At 33.0% G+C, this 27,715-nt stretch overlaps 1 protein-coding gene across 2 annotated transcripts in view; it reads left to right on the top strand.

Moving 5' to 3' along the window:
- Window positions 1-27,715, top strand: part of CUL3 (cullin 3) — a 104,968-nt gene that overhangs the window by 59,109 nt on the left and 18,144 nt on the right. For both annotated transcript variants that reach the window (XM_051983447.1, XM_051983448.1), the window contains exons 4-8: window positions 17,083-17,243; window positions 18,791-18,905; window positions 19,646-19,874; window positions 23,452-23,597; window positions 25,667-25,843. In XM_051983447.1, the coding sequence (XP_051839407.1) occupies window positions 17,083-17,243; window positions 18,791-18,905; window positions 19,646-19,874; window positions 23,452-23,597; window positions 25,667-25,843 (828 nt within the window). The remainder of the gene's footprint in view (window positions 1-17,082; window positions 17,244-18,790; window positions 18,906-19,645; window positions 19,875-23,451; window positions 23,598-25,666; window positions 25,844-27,715) is intronic.

The following is a 27,715-nucleotide window of genomic DNA, read 5'->3' on the forward strand; positions in this document are numbered from 1 at the left end:
GATTATATAACATAAATTTATAGTGGATGCACTTAGTGTGATTGTATGATATTGTTGACATTCGGTTACATGGCTATTCTTGCCAACTCTACACTCAAGATCTTCTCCTTTTCTCTAGTTCTGGAGGAAGAGATAGTTCTTCTCACAAAGGCTTATTCCTATCCCTTCCTGTTTACTCCAGCAGTATTGTCATTTTGATTATTTCCCTCCATTTCCTTCCCATTGCTTGGAAAATGGCAAGATCTCCATCCTCCTTTAAAAGTCTTCCCTTTTTCCTACCTTCCCTTCAAGTTATCATCCTATGTCTCTTCTCTCTTTTACTGCCAAAGTCTTGGGGAGGAGAAAACATGCTCATTGTTTCCATTATCTCAATTCCTTTTCATTTTTTTAAACCTCTTGCAATCATTTCTGAGCTCATGATTAATTGAACTTTCTCTCTCCAGGATTAATGACATTAATTGGCAACTATTATGACACTTTCTCAGTCCTATTCTTCTTGATCTATTCAGTATTTGACAAAAATTGATCATCTTCTTCCCCTGCTTCTGCTCACCCTCTATTCTCTCAGTTTTTGTGATACTGTTCTCTCCTGGTTTTCCTACATGTCTGTCCAGGGATGTATGGAGTGCTTAGAAGGACGAGTATCTTTAGTATGAGGTCTTGCTGAGCCCTTCAGGACTGCTCATCCACCTGATTCACCTTCCTCTCACCTGTGGTTCCAAGAAGCTGGAGCATGCTCAGCAGCCACACCCTGGTAAACCTCAACAGACAGGCTAAACCAGGTTGAGAGTAATCCACAGGCCTCAAACCTGTTGGTGAGTTAGGGGGATGTCTACCCCAAGGATATAAAGATTTTCCCTACAGTATGGGTAGATGAGTGGCCGTGCAAGCAGCTGCAGTTGTCACTGTAGAATGATTAGAGCTTAGTCACTCATACATAGAGAACACCAAGGTAATCCCTTGCCTTCCAAGCTTTCATCAATTGTTCTGATGTTTTACTTGCTACTGGATTTCAGTGACTCAAAAACCGAGAACAAGGCTGATGACTATGTGCCTCTCTGCCTCACTTAAATACAGTTCATATACAAGTTAAGACATCACTCTATGATGTGATTAGGCCTCTTCTAAAATGAAAGACAAACAACAAGAGGATGGACCACTGCTTTTTAGTCTCCTTGTTGAATTCGTCCAACAAATGACCCAACCATCCTACTCCCTATGTTAGCTCTATACCAAAGCTCTAGCCTGGATCTTAACTTACCTCTGAATTTTCTTGATGAGTTTATGAGCTCCCATGTACTGTGTACTATGATTTCTCTGATTACTACTCTGTATATTTATCCCCAGTCTGTTTCCTGAACTCCAGTCCTATATTACCAGATGCCTATTGAACTTCTCTGAACATGTATTGACGTTGTTTTCCATTTCCATGCTGCTGCACAAGTTTCCTTAGAATGTACTCTGTCCCTTACCTTCACCTAGTAAAATCTGTAACTATCTTCACACTTAATTCAACTGCTACCTTAATCTAAAGGACTTCTATCCTGATCCTATCCAAATACCAGTGACCTTCCCCCAAAACCTGCATTATATACATTTTGTATTCAGCTTTCTATTAACATCTTGTTTAAAATAGCTGTATCAATAGATATCAATTTCTTTACATTATAGACTTTTTCATTCTTGTCTTTATATTTCAAATTCTTAACATAGTTCTTGATACATTAAATTTTTTTAAGTAAATATTACTTTACGCTATCAGTTTCATTAGTATAAGGCAAAATGATTTCTGAGATTATTTCCTTTTATTTTCTCTTAATTTGTTGTGAATTCTTATTTTTATTTTTGATTTTGGCAATTTCCTCCTTTTTAATCAGAGATTATAATTAATCTAATTTGTCTTTTTAAGCATTCACTCCTAGATTTTTTTTTTTTTTTTTTTTTTTTGGCGATTTTAAAATGTCTGTTGTTAAAATTAATGGATACTCCAACAAAGTTCTATCCTTGGATCTTTCTGATTCTACCCACTTTCATGGGGATTCCAATTATTTTTTTATGCAGATAACCTCCAGATCTATATAATCCTATCCTGGCTTGGAGCATTTCTTCATCATTTCCAGCCACTTGATGTAAATGAATGGTTAAATAATTTCTCATAGTCAGCTTCTCAAAAATTGAACTCATTGTTTTTCTCTTTAAAACTTGACCTTTTACCAACTTTTCTGTTTCCATTAATGGAATTATCATCAACTCTTTCATACAATATCTTCTTTGACTCTTATTCCCTTATATAAATCTGCCTCTCATATTTTTTTCTCCATTCATATTGTCACTACCATAGTTGAGGCTTTGGTTATTTCTCAACTTTACTACTGTAATTACTTTATTTTGTCTCAGTTTCTCTTTTGTTCTTGACCTAAATGCCAAAATTATGTATTCTTGATTTAGTTGCTAAGCAATACTTTATTGTTTAATAACAGTTACTGCCTAATTTTGTTGATCTCTTTTTGATTTTAAGAATTTGAGTATTTAACATTTGTTGGTTTTCTGTCTTTTTAAAAATTAAGTCCACTTTATCTTTTTTTCCCCATCTTTTGATGATGAACGTATTTAGAAAGATAAATTTTCCCTAGAGGTTTGCTTTAGCAATTCTATTTTCCATTTTTTTTATACTGTTCCCCTTTAGACTCTATTCTGTTGTTGTAGTTATTATTTTAGAATTGTTTCAGTTATGTCTGACTCTTTGTGGCTGCATTTGAGATTTTCCTGTCAAAGATACTGAAATGATTTGCCATTTCCTTTTCAAACTTATTTTACAAATGAGGAAATTGAGGCAAATGGGATCACACAAACCTAGTAAGTGTCTGAGGCCAGGTTTGAATTTGGAAAGATGAGTCTGACTAGAAATTCCAGGTTCAATGCTCTATATCCATTGCATACTTAGCTTTCCCATACTTCATTCTAGCTGAACTGAATTATCAACCTTCCTTCTGTCTCCCTGAACTCCTTCTGTGTTTACTGTGGTTGAATTCCTCTTCCTTTAACACCCATCTTGGGTGCTACCTCCATGAATAACATCTTCACTGATTTATACTTCTCTCCCTAATCCTCAATTGAAAGTTTTAGATATCTCCTACCATTTTCTTGTAGCTATATTCTTTGTCCTAATCAGTCTAGCTTTTATCACATTTTTATTCATTCACATTCACACATGCATATGTGTACAACTCGCCGTTTCCACAATGAAATTGTCTTAATTAGTAAACATGTATTTAGTGCATCCTATGTGCTAAGTGCTAAGAGGCAGAAGAGAGATTCTGTCTGCAACAAGTTTACAATCTAGTGGAGAAAGATAGGAACTGTTTTAGTGTTCATTTTCTATGTCTCCAGCATAATACTTTTCATAGTGATTTAACACACTCTTGAATAATTTAACAAGGAAAAACATTTAACTTAACAATTCAGTTGCATATATTTCAGTTTTTTTATATTTTGGAAGCAATGATGCCTGTGGTAGCATTCTGCTGGTGTTTTAAGTCTCTCCCCAGTTCAGTCCATCCTCCATTCAGCCTCTAAAGTGGTTTTTCCTAAAACTTGGGTCTGACCATGTTTCTTTCCTTTCCTTTTTCTCAGTAAACTCCAATGGCTTCCTGTTGTCTTCAGGAGCAATACGAAGTGCTTTATTTGGCATTCAAAGCCTTTAGTAAACTAGCATTTATACGTTGCTCCCTAACAGGTCTCCTCTAACAGTGATCCTCTGGCTTTTTGACTGTCCTCCTTGCTTAGAGCATTCTTTCTCCTCTACTCTGCTCCCTGGCTCCATTGAAATCCCAAATAACATTCCTCCTTTCACAGGAAGCCTTCCCCAACCCCTTTATTCCAGGTGTTTTCTTTCTTGTGATTATTTCTTGTTTATTTTGTACATAGCTTCTTTTGTATATTGTTTTCCCCCATTAGATTGTAAGCTCCTTGATGGTAGGGACTGTCTTTCTCTCTTTTGTATTCCTAGTGTTTAATAAGCATTGAAGTGCCTGCTATGTGCCAAGCCACTGAGAACACAAGAGAAACTTGCAGAAACAGGCCTATTGTTAAAGCGCTCACTGTCTAATAGGGGAGACAGCATGCAGACTGTTTGAACAAGATATAGACAGGATGTGTTGAGATAACAGAAGGAAGATGTTAGTATTAATGGAGATCAAAAAAGGCTTCTGGTAAAACGGGGAGCTTTAACTGAGATTTGGAAGAAGCCAGTATATGCAATTGAGAAGGGAAAAATTTCATGTTTTGGAGTGGGATGAACACCTCAAGAGTTGAGAGATGGAATGTCTTTTGTGAAGAATATTAAAAAGATTGGAAAAGTGGGAAGGAGCCAGGTTATATGAGGGACTTTAAAAGTCAAACAGAAACTTTTCAATTTAATCCTGGAGTTTAGTGGATAGGGAGGTGGGCTGGGAAGAGACTTGAAGCCCAAACAACAGACTGTGGGCATAGTCAGTACATGAAGTGACGAAATGTTCCCTCATATACATGGAGGAGATGGGGGGCATTGAAAAAAAGTATGGGTTCAAAGATGGTAGGGACAATACCTGAAACCGTATGTAGGGAAGGTAATAAATTCAGTTTGCGACCTCCCCCCTTTTTTTTAAGATAGCAACAAAATATCTAATAGGTATAATTGCAAGACTAGAACTTGAGAGAGTGGTTCAAGCAGGATAAATAGATCTGAGAGTCATCTGCTTAGAGGTATTTGAATCCATGGAAACTAGGGAGTTTAATGAAAGAGTACAGAGAAAACAGAATAAGCCCTTGTATATAACTTGGGAGGAACATAAAATGAGTGTGCCCTCAATGAAGGGGACTGGAGAGAGGCAGTGTCACAAAAGCCAAAGAAGATGGAGTATCAAAAAAGGGGATGATCTGCAGTGTCATAGTCCAGTCAGGAAGGGGAAGATTGAGAAAAAAGTCATTAGAGTGGGCAATGAAGGAATCATTAGTTACCAAACACATAAGTTTCAGCAGAGTACTAAGTTTGAAAGCAAGATTGCAGAGGGTTTAGGAAAGAAAGTGGAGATACTGATTCAGACCTCCTTATGGAGTTTAGTCACAAAAAAAGCAAGCATGAATGGATCATGCAATAGTTCTTTTTAAGGATGGGGCTGGTATGCTCAGGAAGATATGGATATATTGCAGGCAGTATGGAAGCAGCCAGGAGAAATTGAGAAGTGAGAGGGTAGGAATGATAGAGGAAGAGAGCTGTGGAGAAGACAAGATAAAAATGAATAATTTTATACATTTAGAGGACTTCACCTTGCCAAGAAGATGGACCATCTCTTCATGTAAAACAGACATGAAGGAGATGGTGACTTAACTATTTGAATGATGTGCAGTGAAAAGGAAAGGATAAGAAGGAACTCTGAGGAAATGGCCTCAATTCCTTCAGTGGCACAAGAGGCAAAGTTCTCAGCTAAGAGAATGAGAAGAGGAGGAACCCATGGGAATTTTGAGATATATTTCGACAAATTCTGTGAAACATTAAAAATACAGCACCTTTTCTAAGTTGATCCTACCTGTGGTTGGAATTATTTTAAGGAAGTGAGACAATAAAAGAAAATATGAAAGATTCTCAAGCATAAGTGCTGTAGAAGTGTGGGTTTGTTCAAATACAAATCTGATGGTATTCCTCTTTGATAACACTAGGAATTACTGGAAATAGATTTCTGTGAAAGTTTTTTTGAATTTGAGAAAGGAAAGATTGACTAAATACAATATTCTACTTCACAGTTTTTAAATATGTGAATAGTTTTGTTTAAGAACTGTTCAATCTTAGTTACAGAAGGCATAGGCTTAGAGAATTTTAGAATTGGTTTTGTTTAACACTTTCATGTTTGAGATCAGATAACTGAGACCGAGAAAAGGCAAATAGGTCTTACAGGGAGCTAGTAGCAGTCCGGCCTTCTAGACCCCCATCCATCCACGGTTTCAATAAACTAAACAAAATTTTAAAATTTGAACAATTTACTATTTAAAGAAATTGCATGGCTAGTCTTTTGGTAATTATTCATGCTCAAACTCTTACCTGATGTTTTCGTTTCCTCCAACCCAATTTCAGATCCCTTTTATGCCATTTTAATACAAGTTCCATGATGGCAGTCTTATTTGTATTTCTTTCTCCAAAACTGAAAACAATTCTTGGCACAAAGTGAGCACGTACACACACCTTTTGTCTATCTGTGCCTTGTGGTGAATTTTTTGTATATTGTGTAAATGAGGGTTTTCATACATTTATGTTCAGATTATTTGTAGTTGAGTTTAGATTGTACTTTGCAAACAAATATTTCAAATTCATTTTTATTCTGTGGAGTATCATAGACCTGTAATTATCTCAGCAAGAATTCTATATATATCCAAATCATGTAGTAGTTCTGTTATTAAAATCTTTGTCTATTTACTGTTAAGTGATCAGCTGTGTTTAATGATTTTTATTAAAACTCCATGGGGCCACATTTCCTTTGAGTCGTTAAATTTAAGAATAGGAATTCCAGTTTGCCAAGTGTGGTGCATTGAATTGTGTGATGATAGTTCTCATATGTCTCATGTATGAGTTTTCTTTTTCTTTTGGGAGGGGGGCACTATTTTCTTTTTTTCAAGATTACCTTCTATAACTGTTATGTAACTTAGCTAAGTTAATTAAGTAGTAGGTAAATTTTTATCCCATTGATCGTGGGTATTAGCTTAGTCCATACCCTTCTTGTCCTGTGCAGGCCATCATTGCTACCCCATGAATCACCATTCTAGCATTCTCCAAGTCTTCTTTTAAGTCTTTGATATGACCTGGTTATCACTGTATTATTTAGGCTCTTCATCTGTTTTGCTACCCTTGTTCTTTGTGCGTGACTTCCTTTTCCACCTCCCTTTTCCAATAATAATCTTTTAAATGATATGTTTTACATATGATTACTTATGTACTTAAGTACAGCAAAATACTGTAGCCTGCTTGCATTTTCCCTTACTTTCCCCATTGTCCTGTGGGATATAATTGCCATTCTTCACTGATTTTGATATAGATAAATTGCAGGCTCATAGAGTCACTGGCAAAGTATTTCTGTGGAGGGTGTGCTTGTATGTGTGTATATACATTTAGGAAGTAGCTTGAGATCATTAAAAGTGTTGTACAATTTCTGTGAAACAATCCATTTGACTTTTCCCCTTGCATTCACTTCTGGATTAGCTCATTAACCATCTAATGTGTCTGTCCAAGATAACGTATTGATGGACTGGATTATTGAACTGTCTTTCCTATTGCATGCTATATTCTGAACAATAAGCATTCTACTTCCACTTGGTGATTCTTGTATGCATTGTTATGGTCAAGTTTTGGACAACTATGAATTTATTTAGGAGGTTCTTCAGTTATTCTCTACTTTATACAATCTATGCAGTGTCATCTATAATTGGCATCTGGAAGACCTCAACATCTGTGCCATGAGTTCTTAAACTTTTTTGTGTGTGTCATGGACTCCTTTGGCCATCTGGTGATGCATCTTGCTCCCTTCTCAGCACAGTTTTCTTAAATCCATAAAATACATACGATTACTAAAGAAATCAAAGGTTGGTGAAAATGATGAAGTATTTTTTTTTTTTTTGTTTCTGCTCTAAGTTTATGATTTTTCTTAAATCAGGGTTAGAACCCTTAATCAATAGGGAAATCCCCCTTTCTTGGATCTTGCAGTGTGCATTCTTTGTGATAATGACAAAAAAGATTTGGTGAGCTTCCATGCTTCTGTTGTTGTTAAACAGTGAGTTGATTATGGGAATCAGTTGTCAAAGTTTTTGTGTCTTATCAAGGAATAGTATATGATTCTAACATATATGGGACATATCTTGCTGAAGGAAAGACTTAAAAAGCTACAACCTTTTTTATCCTCTAAGATGTATAAATAGGCACAGAATAATCTTAGATTCCATGTTTTTTATGTAATTATATAGTTGTAATCTACTGTAGTAATAATAGATAACAATTATGTAGTGCTTTAAGGTTTACAAATCATTTTGTATACATACATATATACATACATACATAATCTCATGTGATCCTCACAACAACTCTGTGAGGTAAGTGTTGTTATTATCCTCATTTTACAGATGAGGAAACTGAGGCTGAGAGAGATTGTGACTTGTCCAGAGTCACACTGCTGGTAAGTGTCTGAGGTAGGATTTGAACTCAAGTCTTCCTTACTCCTAAGTCCAGCATGCAATGCAATCAGCTGTGCTTCTTAGTTTCTTAGAAAATTGTTTGAAATTCTATTTCTCTTCTCGTGTTTTCTTCAAAGATGCTATCAACATATGTGTAAATCATTCTTATAAAGATGAAAAAGTAAACAGATGGTTTGGCAGATATTGATGACTTTGCAATTGTAGTTTTGGATAATACTCTTTTTTTCCCCTTCAATTTGTTGTCATCTCTTTCATATATCTTGAGTCACTCTTCCATTATTCCCTACATTATGTCGTCTTCAGTAAAGATATTCTACTATGTCCTGTCTGTTCCAATTGCTCTTATCTTTTATCTTCATTAGTACCATTTCTACCTCCTTATTTAGTGTATCAGAAATTGACCTGGTAAAATATAATGACTACACTTTTATTGCTAAATAAAATAATTTCTTATAGAAATGCTGTTAAATTTTTTTGCTTTCATTTGTATTTTTTCTTGTTCTTATTTTTCTTGTTGTATTTTTTATAGTTTCACTTTCTAAATGCTTTTAGAGTGATAAGGTTTAATTGGATCTCACAACAATCTCTACAAATAAATTACCTTCCATTGCTTGTTGATATTCTATGAGACTATCGTGTTTATAACATTTTACTATCTTTTGAGGGATTTTTTAAAATATGAAATTATATTCTCTACTAGAGTTTGACAAACTGCTGGCCTAGAGCCAAAATCAGGCCCAAGCTAAAAATATTTTTGTTTGCCTTAAAATAAAGTTTTATGCTTTAAAATGTAAAAAATTATTCTTACCTACCAGATTGGCCTTCCTGACTAAACTCTAACATAATACGAATGTTATTGTCGTAGTAATTTGATATGGGTAGTAAGTATATGTGTTGTCTAAGACAGTTTCTGGACTCATTAATTAAATTTCTGTGAGAAATGGTAATATTTGATTTCAGTTTTTTTTAATTGTTCCATTTCCCATTTTTGAGCATTAATAACATACTTAACTGGTTCGGGTTGAGACTGCTGTAATTTTATATTGTATCTTCATCTCATCTTGATCCTTTTGATTTGCATTTTGAGTCTAGAATCATCTGTGCCCACCAAGGTGATTATTAAATGACTCCCACTTAGATAACCATTCATTTGCCATCAAGACATGTTCAGCTTTGTTTTTATTCTGTTGTTTAGTGCTTTCCATGTCTTAATGCCTTTCAGATTTCTTTTTGGAAAAAAGTAAGACAGTGGAGCAGTTTTTCAAATTTCACCCATACCAAAATTTCTGAAAAAGAAGTTTGGCACTAGGTGCAGAATCACGAAAACCAAATCTTTAAAATAAGGAATATTACACTTAAATTTTAAACAATTAATAAAATATTAAATAACTTAAGTTCTTCATTTCATATTCAGTATTCCTACCGCAGCCCAACTTACCCTGGTATTAGGCAATATAATAAATCCTATTCCGTTCCATTCCCACTACTTTCTCTGTTTGCTAGGCCTTTCCTTGTTGATTCCCTATTGCAATGACTTGGCCTAAACCCCTCCTTTGCCACCCCAAGTGCCGTAAGATGTTGATTTTTTTTTTTTTAATCATCCAGCGATGAGTACCATATTGCAACATAGTAATTCAGGAATAGAGACAGTAAAGTACTCATTAATATGCATCCACATTGTGCCACCAAAGAAAAACACTACACTTGAGATTAGAATTTCAAGAACAAGTAATAAATTTTGCAAGTAACCAAAGAAGCCAAGAAAACGGTACCTAGTAATAGAGCACACACTTAAGCAGTGTTTGTTGACTGAAGTGAAAGGCAGTCAAGGAGTTCAAACTGCAACCAAAAATCATGTCTTTCATTGCTGAGTCCAGCCATCACTGAAGAAAGATGGATCTTAAGCAAAAGAGAAGATTTTGAAGAATTTCTGCCAAAAACTAAAATCTTCCACAGGTAAGCAGCAATATTTGACAAGTTAGCACCTTAAAAAATAGAAACAAATGACACGTAAATAAACATAATTATCAACAAAAGACGAAGTCAATTCTCAAAGGCTTTTTTCAAAAACTGGGTTAAGGGGTTTAAGGGAAATAAAAGCTCAAGGACATGAGGTGCTTATTAAAAATAAGGACAAATTGAGGAATAAAAAGAAGGAAAAATTGGATTTAAATCTTTGAATTAAATTCTTTGATCCCTCTTTTTAACTAAATCTCTTCTGTGGGAAGGAAAACAATCAGAATATGAGAAAGGAGGTAAAAGAAATTAGAGTTAAGATGTAGCTCCAATGGAGCTACAGGACTCTTGTAAAATATATATTAGCTTCAAAGTGAATGTTGTAAGCAAAGCTAACTGAAAAGACAAAGTAGTAATTTAAAAAGGGAAAGGAATAAAACCAGTATAAAAGGAATGAATGGAAGAAAATAGAATTATATTTAAATTTTAAATATGAAGGGATTAACAATCCAATGAAATAAAAAATAGGATGGGTGAAACAACAAACCCAACAATTGGATACATACAAAAATATATTTTAAAATATGATATATCCAAAATTTTTTAAAAATTTAGAGACTAGAATTAAATTTGCCATATACCAGTTAGATCAGAAATTAGGAGTTTCAAGCTATGCTATTGAACAAAGCAAAAATAATCTATCATCTAGTTCTAAACAAAGGAATTATGTTATACTTAAAATTATTGTGGATGATGAAACAATATCAATAATAGACAAATGGACCAAAGGAAAAGTTATTTGACTTGAAAAACAAAACACATAACAACACAATAACTGTAGGCAACCTTAATATTCTAATCTCAGAGTGGGACAAAGTTAATTTTTTAAAATAGCTACTTAGAAAGAATACAGAACTGAATGGAAAATATTAAAGAATTTATGTTTATTTCCATACCGTGTGATTCTTTTACTAAAATTAAATCATGTATTCAGATAAATTTTAAATAAAAACTAAAGAACAGAACACTAAAAACATTTTTCATTCTATCACAGTAAAATAGTAATTAACAAAGTTAACATAAGCAAAAGAAACTTAAAATGAAAGATATTTATATACCATTTAATAAGTGGGTCATAGAAAAAAGTCATAAAAACTATTGGCAATAGGAAGAAAATGTTAATAATGAATCAACACTCTCAAACTTCCAGCATGTGGCTAAAGTAAAATTTTCTTTAAAATGTGTATAAACAACTTAGAAAATGAAAGTTGTATTTTAAAAACTGGGGAATCCATAAAGAAATACCAAATGAACATAAAGTAGAAATATTAAAAATTGAGAGTTAACAAGGTTAAAAGTTGGATCCTTGAATAAAATAACAAAATTTACAAAACACCAGTTGTTTTATAAAGGAAAAAGGGAAATCAAGTACAAAAAAACAAATGATGGAATTATATAACAAAACCAAAAATTTAAACGTAATGGAGGAATACTTATTAAAATGCAATATTAAAAAAAAAAAAGAAAAAATGCAAGATGCCCAGGTTATTTTGAAAGAGATCTTACCCATATCTCAGGGCATATCATTTAACAGATCATAAAACAGCTATTATGAAGGAAAAATTCTTTGATTTAGATAGATTTACAGATTAAAACTATCAGACCCCCCTTTTTGGAGACAAATAAAATAGTCATAGTGTATGTTACCCCCATATTGCATTCTTCATCACAGTTAAAGAGTTAAAAATATTGTGTGTGAAGATGGATTTATAGGTGATTATCATTTTATTTAATGCTAGTCATCTAGAATACTCAGAGGTCATTTGTATCCCCAAAGGATTTCCTGAAAGCAGCAGAGAGATATCTGCCTTTTTCTAATAATTTCCAACATTTAGAATGCTCTTTATTAGGAATGCAGGATAGAGTAGTGATGTACTTGGAAAATCTGGGTTTGAATCTTTTCAGACACTTAAAAAACTATATGATCTTGGGTCAAACTTTGTGTGCCCTTATAAAGTAAAGGGATTAGACATAGCTTTTAAGATCTCATGTACTCTTAACTCTGATCCTATGATAATACAAATGCTGCATAAATTTTCAACAATTAGTAGGAAAACCCAAACCAGGAAGGGAATAAAGTAAACAAAGCTATTGGGGGTAGAGGGGACCAATTATTAATGCTGATATTGGTGGGGTTTTTTGTTTTTTAATTTACAACAGAACATAATATGGCCAATAAGTTTCTGTGACTAAAACATTTGGAGAAATTGTCATTGGACAAAATAGGATGATATCAATGCAAAAAAAATAATTAATTTACACATTTGATGCTATTCTGATTTATAGAATTAGACAAAATAGTCAAATTCATTTGCAGAAGCATAAGAAAAATGTGCAAGAAGGAAAAAAAACTAGAAATGAAGACTAGGACTTTGACCTTGTTTTACAGTATAAAGCAGTTATCAAAATTGTTACTGATTTTAAAGTGGAAACATGGTTACATGTAATATACTACAGAAAAATTAAAAACACTTGTTCAATAAGTCATTATTTGAAAATAGGAAATGAGAAATTACTTGGACAAAATTTTCCAGAAAAACTAGAAAGTCATTTGGAAAAAATTATTTTTATACCAACATCTTATACTGTAGACCATGATAATCTCTAAATGGAGATGTGACTTGAATATTTGAAGTCATACCATTAATAAAATAAAAGAAAACCAGATAAGGTTAAAAAAATTCAATATGGTTTGGTGAGGAATCCTTAATTCTAATCAAGATGATAGAAAAGATGATAAACAAATGGGTAATTATTATGACATGAAAATAAAAAACCTTTTTGCATAAAAAAATCAATGCTAAAAGGAATGTATCAGTTGGGGAGAAATCTTTGCCTCAGCCCTAATAAGGGTCTGACCAAGTATGAGATAACCAATCTTGTAAGATATACTAATATCTTAATCATGTAAGATGAATCATTATTTTAGTATTGACCCAATGATTACAATTCTCATTGTCAATATGGTGAAAGATTTCACATCACTACTAAGGAAATACAAATCAAAACCTCTTTGAGGTCTCACTTCATACCAAGAAAATTGACAAGATGACAAAATATCAGAGAAAATAGAAGAAAGGCAAATTAATATGCTGCCAATAGAACTATGAATGGATCTAGCCAGTTTTAGAAAGCAAATCCTTAAAAAGTGATTAAAATACCCATACCTTTTGACCCAGAGATTATCCCTTATGACTTATATGCCAAAGGGATCAAAGATAGAAAAGTCCTCTTTACACTAAAATGTACATAATAATACTTTTGGGGGGTAAGCAAAGACCTGGGATCAAAAGTACATATCCATTACTTGGGGAATAACAGAATAAATCACTCAATATTAACAAATTGCCTAAGATGCATAGTTATAAAAAATTAAGAAAATCTATTACTCCTAATTTAACTATTGGTACAAATAAAACAAGTCTTTTCTTTTTTTCTTTACATGTAATAGCCATAAATTGTGTCTTTTCCAGATTAAAAATTTCTGGTTCTTTCTTACCCAACTTAATAAAAGTCCTTAAAATATAACATACCAAATTGAACACAGTTTCTCAGTTTGATTTCACCTGAGCACAAAATACAGTCCCTGCCATCATCTTCTTTAGCGAGAGGAGCTGCTGGACTTCTCTAAATGCAATCTAAGATTACATAAGCCTCTTGGGGGGGAGACGGCTATAGTTGCATAGTGTACTTATTGAACTTTCAGACTATTAACACCTTCCCCCTTCCCATCTTTTTAAGCTGACTTAATATATTTTGCCTCATTTATATTAATGAAACCTGTTTGTTTAACTGGCATTTAATGTTTTATATCCCTATTAAATTAAGTCTAACTAGATTCTATTCACTGTTCTAGAGTATTGAAAAAAATTTTTTTTAATTCTATATAATATAGAATGCAGTATGGTACAGTGCAAACAGCACTGCCTCTGGCACCAAAGGATCTGGGTAATTTAGGTACATTTCTTATCTTTGTTGACATTCTAGTTTTTCGTACATTTTTCCCTATCATTTCATTTCATGTGATAGATGTTTCTGAATGAAGTTTAGACTGCTAGAGTTGGTTCAGAGGACCTGGATTCCAATCTTGTACCTATCAGTTATTCCATTAAACAAGACCTTTGTTGTGGCCCAGTCCTCAGGCCTCTTCACCTGTAAAACTGAGGGTTTTTTTAAATATCCCTGATGTGTCCTGATATCTGCAAACAAATGATCATCTGATCTGTGATGCTATAATCTTCAGGATGGTATTTTTCTTTGTGCTTCTAAGTAGTGTTAGGGAAGGTAACCAAGGATCCCATGAAATATCACTGCTTTGATTACATTTGGAAACCTAAATCCTTTACTTGCTCTTCCAAGAAAAGCTTTGAGATATCCTTTTATGTAACTGTGATTTCTCTTTTCTAGCACTGTTTATAACCAAAAGGTCAATATTGATATGGTGGGAGCTGCTTTAGGAGTTTGGTTGGTTGGTTGCTGGATTACAGGTTTACATTTAAAATACTAACAGTTAAGTGAATATGATAGATAATTGTAAAATCTGTGATTCTTAGCTCTCTTATTACCCTTTTTATTACCCTTTTCACTTCTCTAACTTAATCATGGTGGAAGGAAGCCCTATGGATCTTGCAAATCATTTAATTTTTCTGCTTTTGGATTGCTGGGGTCAAAGGAATTATGAACTTGTGTGTTTAAGTGAGTTTGCCTCTCAGACTTTGTAGGGTTGGCTTTAAATTGTAGGGAGAAAGATGGCTCAGGAGAGATGGATAACTCAGGAATTAAATTGTAAAGACACCAAGATAAACAATTCTGATGTGGAAGAAAAATGGAGATTTCTGAAAGTTGATAGTATAGTGAACTAATCAATCAAATTTGAAGCAAAAGACAGGTAATGGAAGATGAATACAAAGAAAGGGCACAGTCCTTTAAAAAAAAAAAAAACTCAGCAATGCTAATGCTTAGAATGAATTGAAACTACCAAAGAAAAGAGAGGACAACAAAAATCTGGAAATCTCTTCCCTTAACCTATTACCTTCTGTCCCCTTGTTTTTTTGTAAGGAAAAGGAGCTTGAAGGCTATAGTCTAGTGAGCTGAACTTTTTTTTCCTGGCAAAACTCTCTATTTTTAAAAAGATAAATTACAATGATTGTGACTGGTTTACATGCCACTGTGCACTTTTTTAGTTAAAATTTTTAACGAGAGGAAAGAACTTGTGCTTAATTTAAACAATGGGTCATTAACAATGTCTGTTGAATTTAGCTTGAATTCTGTTGGGATGTCTTCATTTGAATTCTTATAGTCAATGATTGGTTTAACTTTCTGTACTATCATTTTGAACCCAATTACATGTCTCAGATTATTCATTTTGGGGGAACAGTTTGTTTTCTGCTTTTAATAAGGATAGTGCCATTACTATTTCTTAAAATCTGGGTTTTTTCAGGGATTAACTTATTTTGGTTGTAAAGTCAGTTAAGATATAAAAGTTATATGGTTACAAAGGACTTGAATATTGAAAATGATTGATTGAACCCAAAATCACTAAAGTTTTGATATCAAGTTGGAAAGCATTGGTACAACTGACAGGCTTGTGTTAAATTTTTTATCAGTGACTTGGATAAAGATATTGCTGACTTGCTTATCAGATTTGCAAAAATACAAAACCAAGAGGAAAAAACTAACATATTAGATGCCAGCAAAAGAACCTGTCAAGATCTTGGACAGCAATATAATAAAAAAGGTTTAGTAATAACAGTAGTAGAACTGTTGTGAGTTCTAGAGTTCCAGATACCACTTTTTTTTTTTTTTAAAACCAATCGTGTGATGTGGGTGATACACATCTGATAGCATTTTTCACAGTGAAAAATAATGGAAGGTTTTGATGGAATGCAGGCTCATGAAACAATAGCATTCATTATGTGTAGTCCTATAAAAGTACATTTTCCACTTTAAGAGATTTTTAGTAAATAAGATTAGGAAAATGATAGACCTATCACCTTAGTCATTACTTGTATATATGATTCTGTTCAGTATTGGGCGTCATGTTTTAAAATGGGATTTGATTAGTTAAAGAATGTCTGGAGAATGAGCAAGATGGTCAAAGGCTTTGAGATCATCAATCACAACTTATTTGTGAACATTATTAAATGTCTCCTGAACATCAACATTGTACTAGACTTATGGGTCATATTCTTGTCACCTGTAGTGGAGAACATATGTATACAAGTAAGCATTTACAAATTAAATACATTTTATCATGAGAAAATTCCATTAGAGATCACACTGCCTAAGGTTCAGTTGAATACTTAGCCTGTGCTGGAGAGTATGGCCTGATTTCTTTCAAATTTTTCAGAGATTTTAATGTGGAAAAGGAATTAGGCTTGTTTTCCCTGTCCTCAGAAGGCAGGATTTATGAGCAAAGGGTAGAAGCTACCGAGTGACATAAGAAAAAGTTTACGAACCTTGAGAGATAATTGAAAGTAAAAAGGACTGTCACAGGATCAGGTCCATTCCTTTTCTCAAAAGATTGTAAAGCAAAGGTAGATGAAGTAGATCTGATAAATTTCTAGAATCCCTTCCAGCTCAGAGATTCTCTCATTTTTGTTAACACAGTACAAACAACCAGGCTGCCTTGTATGGCTAAGATTATTTTTGTGCATGACTTTAATTCAAGCAATTTTTGTTTTTTGAGTATAACTAAGTAGTCTGTTTTTACCTCAAAATAATGCATTGAAAAGAATTTTATTTATTTTTACTCATTTGGGAAAATTAAAAGTTTTATATACATACATATATATATGTATACATATATATATGTGTGTGTGTGTGCTTATTTACTTTGGTTTTGAATTACAGGACCGTGTCTATGTCCAGCAAAATAATGTGGAGAATGTCTACAATTTGGGATTAATTATTTTTCGAGATCAAGTTGTACGATATGGGTGTATTAGAGATCACCTCAGGCAAACTCTGTTGGACATGATTGCAAGAGAGAGAAAAGGAGAAGTCGTAGACAGGTATGCTAATTTCTATTTACTGCTGTAATTTTTGAAATAATATTTGAGTGAATATTTTTCAGCTGGTGAGTCAATGGTTAAAGCTATAATTTTAATTCTCTTCCCCCCCCCCCCCAAGGCAGTTGGGGTTAAGTGACTTGCCCAGGATCACACAGCTAGGAAGTACACATGTCTGAGACCAGATTTGAACTCGGGTCCTCCTGACTTCAGGACTAGTGTGCTATCCACTGCGCCACCTACCTGCTCCAAAGCTATAATTTTAAACAATAAGATGTATTAAATTTCCTCTCATATGTTCTTAAAGGGTCAAAAGGGGTTTTCTCTTAACTTTTAACAATGAGAATCTTTTTTAAGAAAATAAATTTTTTTCATTGGAAAGATTCTTGTAGACAGTTGTCCTCATGTTGACTTTTCATACTTGTTTTCATCATCATACTTCTCTTCGCCTTTTTTTTTTTTTTAAGTAGTTTATTCTTTTAGTCTTTTTCATGAAAAGTCTACATTCTGTTTTTATTTTTTCATCTTTTTTTTTTTTTTTCAGACTTTTAAAATTTGAGTCCTGACATTATTTTAGCTTTTACATTTTGATTTCTGGCAGTAATAATAATAGCTAAAGTAGCTCTTCAAGATTTGCAGTGCACTTGAAAAATACTTCATTTTTATCCTCATAACCCTGGGAGGTAAAACCTATCTATTCACATTTTACATTTAAGGAAACTGAGGCAGACAGTGGTGAAATGACATGTCTAAGATTACAGAGCCAGGAATTGTCAAGGATCACATTTGAACCCAGGTCTTCCTGACTCTAGACCAAGTGCTCTATACTGTGACACCCTTATCCACCTCTGGATGGTATTTTTTATATATATATTATACATATACATACACACACACACACACACACACACACACACACACGTGTGTGTGTGTGTGTGTGTGTAGGTAGATGAAGTAGATCTGATAATTTCTAGAATCCCTTCCAGCTCAGAGATTCTCTCATTTTTGTTAACACAGTACAAACAACCAGGCTGCCTTGTATGGCTAAGATTATTTTTGTGCATGACTTTAATTCAAGCAATTTGTGGTCAAGGTTGTTCTGAAGCAATGTGAGAAGCAATAGAATTTCCTTTTTTTCTTTTTTAACTGTGCTAAATAGTCCCCCTTTTTAATAGTTGTTGTTATTATTGTTGTATATCCATAGGTATAGTTTGATATCTTAGGTACTTCAGAATACATATAGTATCTTAATCAACAATAAATAGAATTATAACTAGCATAACATTTAGAAATGGTATACATTCTTTTGTATATGTAGTATTTTTCTTAGAGGTTTTTTGTATACAAATATGATGTTTTCTGAATACTTGGCTGATTAATTAAGAATGTTGGACATTCTCTCTTTTTTCCGATAAAATTATTTGTGCAAGGTTATTTAATCAGATTGAGTTTCATGAATATAATACAATTTAAATCATGTTAAGTGTTTTGATCCTTTTAAAATTTCTTTTGCTATCTGTTTGTTTAAATTGTTAAATTCCTTTTCACAGAGGTGCAATAAGAAATGCTTGCCAGATGTTAATGATTCTAGGTCTTGAAGGAAGATCAGTTTATGAAGAAGATTTTGAAGCTCCATTTTTGGAGATGTCTGCAGAATTCTTCCAGGTAAATTAATAATGACGTAAATACTCTTAAAATGTGTCCACATGCATACTATGTAATGCATTTGAGTAAAGTTTTCAATGTAAATTAAATTTACGGAAAACAACATTTTTAGCACAAAGCATTTTAGTGTTTCATTTAGTTTTTACTTTTGTTTAAATGTTCATTTGTAAAACAAGTTCCCAAAATAGGCAGCATGGCTATTTTTACTAGTTATTTTATAACGAAAGTTGCTATATGGTGACAAAAGTTTTACTAGACATTTTAAATAGTAACTTAAGGAATTCAAGTCATATCTGATGATTATAGACTTTATACAAGATATATAAAAAAGGTATTTTTCTCTGTAGATTAAGGTAGTTATCTTGTTCATCTATCATGTAATTTTTTGATACTCTCTTTAATATCAATCAAATTAGAGTGAGAAAGGGTCAATAAACAATGATCAGAATCTCTGCAGAGTTGGTTTTAGATACTTATTTAACTTCAAAGGTATGCTTTTTCAGACTTAAGTCTTATAGTTGAAGAACATCATTTGATTTATAGACTAGATTTTTTTTTTTTTTAAAGAATCATTATAATTAGGATCCTTTCAACAACCTACATAAAATGTCTATAATATCTTTTTAAGATATTGTCTTGTGATCAGTAGTGTAGAAGTGAAAATAAAAACACAAATATTTTACATTTTAGGTCTTCTATATGTAAAAAAGTTATTCAAGAATTTTTTTTTTTAATAACAGATGGAAAGTCAGAAATTTTTAGCTGAAAACAGTGCTTCAGTTTATATAAAGAAAGTAGAAGCAAGAATTAATGAAGAAATAGAACGAGTGATGCACTGCCTAGATAAATCGACTGAGGAGCCGATTGTGAAGGTGGTTGAGAGAGAACTAATTTCTAAACATATGAAGACCATAGTAGAAATGGAGAATTCTGGGCTTGTGCATATGTTGAAAAATGGAAAAACAGAAGGTAAGTTTTAAAAATATCTAGTGTTGGCAGGTTCTTTAAATTTTATGAGTTTTTGAAATTAATTGTGGTTTTTCAAATATTGATGTAGGTTCTTCAGGGGTAATAATAGAGCATCATTCTGGGATTACTCTCTTATTGATCTTAAGTACTTGAGCTTCTCTGCTTCTGGCGTGTCTGCCTACTAAGAATCTTAGAACTGTTTTAGAAGAACTTTATAATCTCCTGGCTCCCTTCTTTTCTCTCTCCATTTTCCCTCCTTCACTTGAATTTCCCCTTGCAGAAAAAAGGTGAGCTCCAGGATGCTTTTCCTACAAATTTTTTTAAAAGTAATTGTGGACATTGATCTTTTCCGAGGTTTCTGAACTTCTATTTTGTGATTGTTTAGAATTAAATCATTGATTTTGTGTATGTGTGTGTTAATTTTTTTTCAAGTGGTTAATATGGTTTCAGAATAGTTGTGGTTGACTATTTACCTTTTTAGACTTTATTAGAAAAGTTCTTAGAATTTTAAATTTATATTGAAGAACATTGAAAGGTAAGACAGAACAACCAGAAACTCTTACTTTCAAAGATTTTAGAGAAAAATCAAATACTTCACAATTTGGGAATTAACTGTCTTATTGATGCTCATGTTTAGATTATAGAATTTTAGAAGTAAAACATACTTCCAAGGATCCTACCACTATATCACACTACTTTCTTTTGTCTTTGTTTTCCTAGAATGACTTTAGAAAAGACAGAGACTACAGAGGCAGTTAAAACTTATTGAGAGAAACTACAGAAAGCAATTGCTTTTGTGCTATTTTCATTGTCATCAAATTTGTTTTTAAATTAATATTGTAATAAAAATGCAAATGCAACTCTCTGATACTTTGTGTTTCTTGTTAGAATTGTTAATAGCTATTTTCTGTACACCCAATTTTACTAAAGGAGTTTGGGAATGTTTCTAGTTATATCTAAAATATTTAAAAAGATTAATGGAAAATGATTTGTCTGATTCATAGCTATTGCATCAGTCCAGGGAGAGGTAATATGAGCTTGAACTAGGGTGGTAAGTGTGTAAGTAGAGTGAAGGAGAAGCAGCATACAAGTCATTTTGGGGAGAGAGAAACAAGCTTTGATAACTGGTACCAAGTATTCAGAGGCAGTTGATAAGAGTATGGAAATTGGAATTCCAAAGATCTGGGTTGAAATCCTTCTTGTATCACTTGTTTGTTTCTGAGCACATCACTAATCATCATTGAGCCTCAGTTTTCTCATTTGTAAATGGAAGAGTTGGCCTATCAGTAACCTCCTATCCTTCTCAGCTCTAGAATTATGATCCTTTGTGTATTTACCCTCACTTACTCTCATGCTTGCAGTCATCTCCTTCCTCACTCTTGCCTTTTAGAATTCTTACTTTCCTTTAAGATTTATGTCAAGTTCTACTTTCTGCCAGGACTGTAGGATGCAAAGACCTGTGCTCAGAAAGACCTAAATTTAAATCTTATCTCATCACCTGTTTACCTTAGTTTTCGTAATTATAAAATAGGAATAATAATAGCATCTGCCTTCTAGGGATGTGAGGATCAATTGAGATGCTTTTTATAAAGTGTTTTGTACAGAGCATGAAACATAGTAGGCACCAAACAAAAGTTAATCATTTATGTGTATTTGGTTAAGATAATTATTACTCACTAGAAAACTCTTTTAAGACATTTCTCCTCATATTTGGCCTATCATACTTTCTCCAAGTTATAGTAAGTGTTTGAGGATAGGAACTTTTCTGAACTAGTAAATAGTTCTTGAATGTTCTTACTGCTGTTGCCAAAAATCTTTCATTTTCTTACATCATTTCTGACCAATTCTTTTTCTTTTACAACAAAATAAAAAACCATATGCAAAATAAATATAAGCTACCTACAGAAAACTTTTAATTACACATATACAAATTTAACAATGGGATATTTGAGTACTAGTTTGTCCAAAGTGCTTTTGTTTTACAAATTTAATTTGGTATGGCTATATCGGTCAGACTCAAAACACTAGTTTTTAAACTTGAGAAATTCAGTAGTAATCATTGTCAGGTTTCCTAATTAGTGGATTCTGAATAATCTTTTACCATTTTAAGATAATATTTCAAAAACTTCATTGGTCAAAAGTAATAATTTAAAATGTAATTTTTATATTAAAAGGTTAAATGTTAAACCAAATATGGGTATAAAAATACTGGTTTATGCTAAATAACAATTTATATGCCCCATTTCGTTTTTAAAATGTGTGTTAAATTATTTTATTAACAAGATTCTCTGTATGATTTAACCAAACTGATGAACATCCTCTTGTTAGTATTAATCCATTTAAAAATTTTCCCTTATTAATACTTTTGAATATATTTCAAGTAACAGTGATAATTACAACAACAAAATCATTCTCAAAACTATTCCATTTTAATGAAGAAAAAGTATTCATCAAAATGTAATTCAGTACAGGAATCTGAAGATTTTGATGAAGGTAATCTCTCTCCCTCTCCCCTACCCCCTTGCCATCCTCACCCAACAAAAATTCATAGTAGTGAAAGTGAAGTCTTATTGAGATTATTTGCCAACAAAGTGAAAAACCTCTCTGAATTTAGATAGGTTCATCCTCGGTAGACAGATGTGATGGGTATCAATGGGCTTGTACAACAAGCTGTTCCGGGTACTCCCATTGTCATAGCCTTCAGGAACATAAGGTTAGTTCTAAACCATAAAGAGATTTAATAGAGTAGCATTTAATTATAATAATCTTTTTTAAATTTCAAGTTTCTTACATTTTAATCTAATAATAGCCATAAAATGGGAGAGGGGCAGTAATTATCCTAAATGAAAGATTACAAATTTACAGTATAACAGAATTTTATAATATAGGTATGATGGTAGACTATTTATTGCTTCCCAGTAGAAGAGTTTGTAGTTATTCTGAGAAGGTTTAGTGAAGAGAAGGCTTTTCTTTCCCTTTGTTTCAAACAAAGTTTGCAAGGATGAGAAATGTTCAAATGATGTTTGTCTTAAGAAATTTTTCCATTATCTTTTTTTATGTGATTCTTAGATTCTTTGGCTGAAGTAATTAGTCATGATTGTCACATGACTTTCAAAAGATGAACAGAATCAAAAAAAATTGTTTTCAATACCTATAGAGCTTGAGGTCATTTTGATTTTTTTTCCCTAATTGTTATCATAAACATTGTTATCACAATTTCATTTTTATAAGGTATTTACAGAAACCACATATCTAATATAAGAATTATAGTAGATAAATGAATTCAAGGTTCTCCTCTAAAATTTTGATGTCATTTTGAAAATTTGTTTTGCTGTAAATGTGTATTCTAATTTTGATATTTTGAGATTTCTATTTTATAATTTTAACTTTTAACATCTCAAGGAAAATAAGTTTGAATCAAACTTATTTGTGTAATATCTAATTCTAGTTGTATTTTTTAATCTTAATGAAGCACTCATTGCAGCATTAATTAATAGTCTTTTTAGAATAGAGTACTTTGTTTTTACTCATATTTAAAAAATTTTACTTTAATCACTTTTTTTCTTTCTAATTGTAGACCTTGCCTGCATGTACAAGTTATTTAGCCGTGTGCCAAATGGTTTGAAAACTATGTGTGAGTGTATGAGCTCATATCTAAGGGAACAAGGTAAAGCCCTTGTTTCTGAGGAAGGGGAAGGAAAGAATCCAGTTGATTATATTCAGGTACGTATTTGTATATCTTTTATATGAGTATTTCAGTTAATAGTTTTTTAAAACAGTCATGACAGTAAGAATATTGGGAGTTTTTAAAATGCCTTTAGATCTTAATATAAATAGTTTCGAACTTGACTATGCCATAAATGATCATTTGACAGCTGGGATATCTTAAATGTTTGGAGAAAAGTGACAAATATTGTGAGTCATTTTCTGTCAGTTCCATCCAGAGAATGCAGAGCCCAATGAGGTACCATTTCAGAGTGTTGACATCTTGAGCCAGCAGTCCATTGAAACCCTCAGATTTGTTTCAGAATAACTGCCCTCTACCCATTTTACTTCAATTTTATATTTGTGAAGTTGATTTCTTTTTGGCAACTAATTTATAGCTGTTAAATATAATTACATTAGAGTCAGCCCAGTTTTCTGACCTGTCAAGATTTTTTGGTGGCATGTTCTCTGTGTTAACTTATTCCATATTTTTGTTTTGTTTTGTTATTTTTAAATTGTTTATGATCCCTTACCTAGATCATTGATAAAAGTATTAAACAGCAATCAGACAGTTTTACCACAGTTCTTCTCTTGATCTCCTGACATCAGACCATAAATAACTATTCCTCTCCTTTCTATCTAGCCAGTTCAGAGTCCATCAAATTGTTTGGTCATGTAGTCTATAGTTTATTCTCCTTATGAGAAGTGCTAGATACTTTACAAATGCTTTGCTAAAAACGCCATACTAATTAACAATCTGATCAATAAAGGAATTGGGGTGGAGGGGTGGAGGTTAGTTTAATTGAACCTTTCCTTTTTATATATTCAGTTTTGTGTGTGTGTGTGTTTTTTTTTTTTTTGTTAAATGTAAACAGAAATTAAGTTCCAAGTTCTCTCCCTTATTTATTCTCTCCATTTTCTCTCCTCCTACTCCCATTTGAGAAGACAAGCAGTTTGATATAGATTGCCCATATATGTACACTTATGTAAAACATTTCCCTATTAGTCATGAAGCAAAAGATCCAAAAAATCAAGAATGAAAAAGAAAATTTTAAAAAAGTATGCTTCAACTTGCATTGAGATTTCATTAGTCCTTTCTCTGGTGGCAGGGATAGCATTTTTCATCAAGAATCCTTCACAATCATTGGATATCATTATATTGCTGAGAATTGATCCTTATACAATATTGCTGTTATTGTGTACTGTATATATTGTTCTTCTGGTGCAGTTCAGTTCACTTTTCACAAGTTCATAAAAGCCTCCAGGTTTTATTGAGAGTGTCCTTCTTGTCATTTCTTATCCCACAATAGAGTTCCATCACAATCACATACTATAATTTGTTCAGGCCTTCTACAATTGATGGGCATTCCCTCAATTTCCAGTTCTTCACCACCATAAAATACAATTGTTATCAATATTTTTATACATATAAGCCCTTTTCCCCCCCCATCTTTCGAGTTTTATTATTGGGTATGTTGCATATGTACAGTTTCATAACTCTTTGGGCACAGTTCCAAACTTTGATACAGAATGACTTGATCAGTTCACAGTTCTACCAACAGTTCATTAGTTTTCTTTAATCTCCTCCAGCATGTATCATATTGTTTTTCTGTTATGTTAACCAATCAGAAAAGTGTAAGGTGTAACGTTACTATAAACAACATTTGGCCCGAAGACTTCTTACAAATAAAAGTGTTTCTAATGACTCTGAAAAAGATATGATATCTAAATCAAAGTTTGCATTTCCATAATTGATAATCAATAAACTTGATATTAATGAAGCCAGCCTAACTTTTTGGGATCACCACTTATTTTTTCAGATGCACCAGCCATATTTTTAATAACCAATTGTAGAATTTTCTAAGGCATTTAACAACTCTTCCTCCTGTTCTTATTCTGGTTAACATTTCCCTTTCTCCTTCTTCTACTAACTTCTGTGATCTTTGATGTAGCTAATTCATTGTTATAAGTAGAGTCAGCTAATTTCTCCCCACCTTAAAATAATTGTGCATTACATCAATTCAGTAAAAAAAATTAGAATTTATCAAAATGTCCTCTTTTTTTTCTTTTTTTTTTCTCCTCGTAAGGGTTTACTGGATCTGAAGAGTAGGTTTGATCGCTTTCTCCAAGAATCATTCAATAATGACCGGCTCTTTAAACAGACAATTGCGGGTGACTTTGAGTATTTTCTCAACCTCAACTCCAGATCCCCAGAATACCTCTCATTATTTATTGATGATAAGCTTAAAAAGGGAGTCAAAGGAGTAAGTATGAATATATTTGAGGCTATATAAAAGTAAAATCAATGGAAAAATTAGAACAGCAAAAAGACAAATTACTTTTTATGATTCGTGTGTTATATGAAATCTTTTATGAATTATTTTAGTATTGATGCATTGTGAAACATATACTTTTTATATTTTAATCAGCAGAATAGGTATCAAGACCACACCATAAAAGACAATAAAGCTGTGGTGGAGTTTTCTCAGTGAATGAGCCTCTAGCTACAATTGTCACAGCTCTTTTTTGAACGTACTTATCAATGACTTATATTTCATACTTTTGGAACCAATTAAGGGGGTAGAAGTTATACATTTTAAGTTCAGCTAAATAGGTAATATACTTGACACGTTTGATACAGAGTTATATATTGTGTGAGAAAAGGGAGAGTCATTTAGTATTTATTAAGCATCTTCTATGTGCCCAGACATTGTGCTAAACTTGAGGGATACAGCCTAAAAAACAAACAAAACAATTCCTCTTCTCAAGGAATTTGCAGCCTGATGAGAGAGACAACAGACAAACAACAATGTACAGACAAGACAGATCCATGTTAAATTTGGTATAATCTTATAGGGAAGACACTAACATTAAGAAAGACTGATTTCAGAAAGACTTTAGTTGAGACTTGAGGAAGCAAGAGGAGGAGAGTGGCCAATCTTTGAAAACATTCAGAATTGGGAGGCAGAGTGTCTTGTGCTAATAACAGCCAAGGAGATCAGTGTCACTGGATTGTTCATTAGGTGGAAGACGGTAAGTTGTATGAAGACCTTGAAGTAGGGTGGGGAGGAGGTGGTTACAAAGGGCTTTGAAAAGCAAACTAAAGATTTTATATTGATTTTGAAGGTAGTGGGAAGCCAGTGGTGTTTAACAAATAAAAGGGTGACAGTTAGGCTTGTGCTGTAGGAAGATCAGTTTGATAGCTGATTATAAAGTAGATTGGCATTAGAAGCAGGGACAACAGTCAGCAGGCTATGACAACAATCCAGCTGTGAGGTGATGAGAGTTCCCAGAAGGGTGGTAGTGTCAAAGGAGAGAAGGAGGCATATACTCAAGGTGTTACAAAGGTAGAGAGGACAAAATCTGGCCACTGATTGGATGGGAGTGGGGAGCTTGGAGTATGGAGCTGAGGATGACACGTGGTTTGAGCCTGGTGTTCTGCTCACTAACCCAAGGTGCGTCATTTGGGATACTAATGCTCAATCACAATAAGGAGGTTTGTTAGAAGGGAAGTATTGGAATGAATATAATTGGTTCGTTTCCAGACATGTTGGGTTTAAGATGCGTATAAGATGCATCCCAAGATGCATATGGGATATCAAGTTCAAGATGTTTAAATGGCAACTGGATTTGCAAAACTGGGGAAAGGAAAAGAAGAATCATTAGATCTAAATTCTTTGCATAGAGATGATAAATAAATAGTTAAATCCATGGCCATTGATGCGATCATCAAGTGATCCAGTACAGGAGGAGAGAAGAGAACCCAAAACAGTACTTTGGAAGGCATCCACTCTTAGCAGGCATGAAGTGGATGGAGAAAAAGAAGTGGATGTCATTTAGTCAAAAGCAGGAGTGAGGAATGTAGAAAAGTTAGTGTTGAGAAAAAGAAAGCTAAACTGTGTCTTAAGTTGCAGAGTGTAAAAAGTATGGGGATATCGAATTGAGAAAAGGCCATTAGGCTAGACAATTAAGAGATTGTTGGTAACTTAGAGAGAGCAGTTTCAATTAAATGATCAGGTTGAAAGCCACACCACAGAGAGTTAAGGAGATAGAGGAAAGGATGGGAAGTCATCAATTGTGTACCTCCTATAGGTGTTTGGAGAGAAGAACTCTGGGATGACAACTTGCAGAATTTG

This window comes from Antechinus flavipes, chromosome 3 (genome assembly GCF_016432865.1).
Source record: "Antechinus flavipes isolate AdamAnt ecotype Samford, QLD, Australia chromosome 3, AdamAnt_v2, whole genome shotgun sequence".
Classification (NCBI taxonomy): domain Eukaryota; kingdom Metazoa; phylum Chordata; class Mammalia; order Dasyuromorphia; family Dasyuridae; genus Antechinus; species Antechinus flavipes.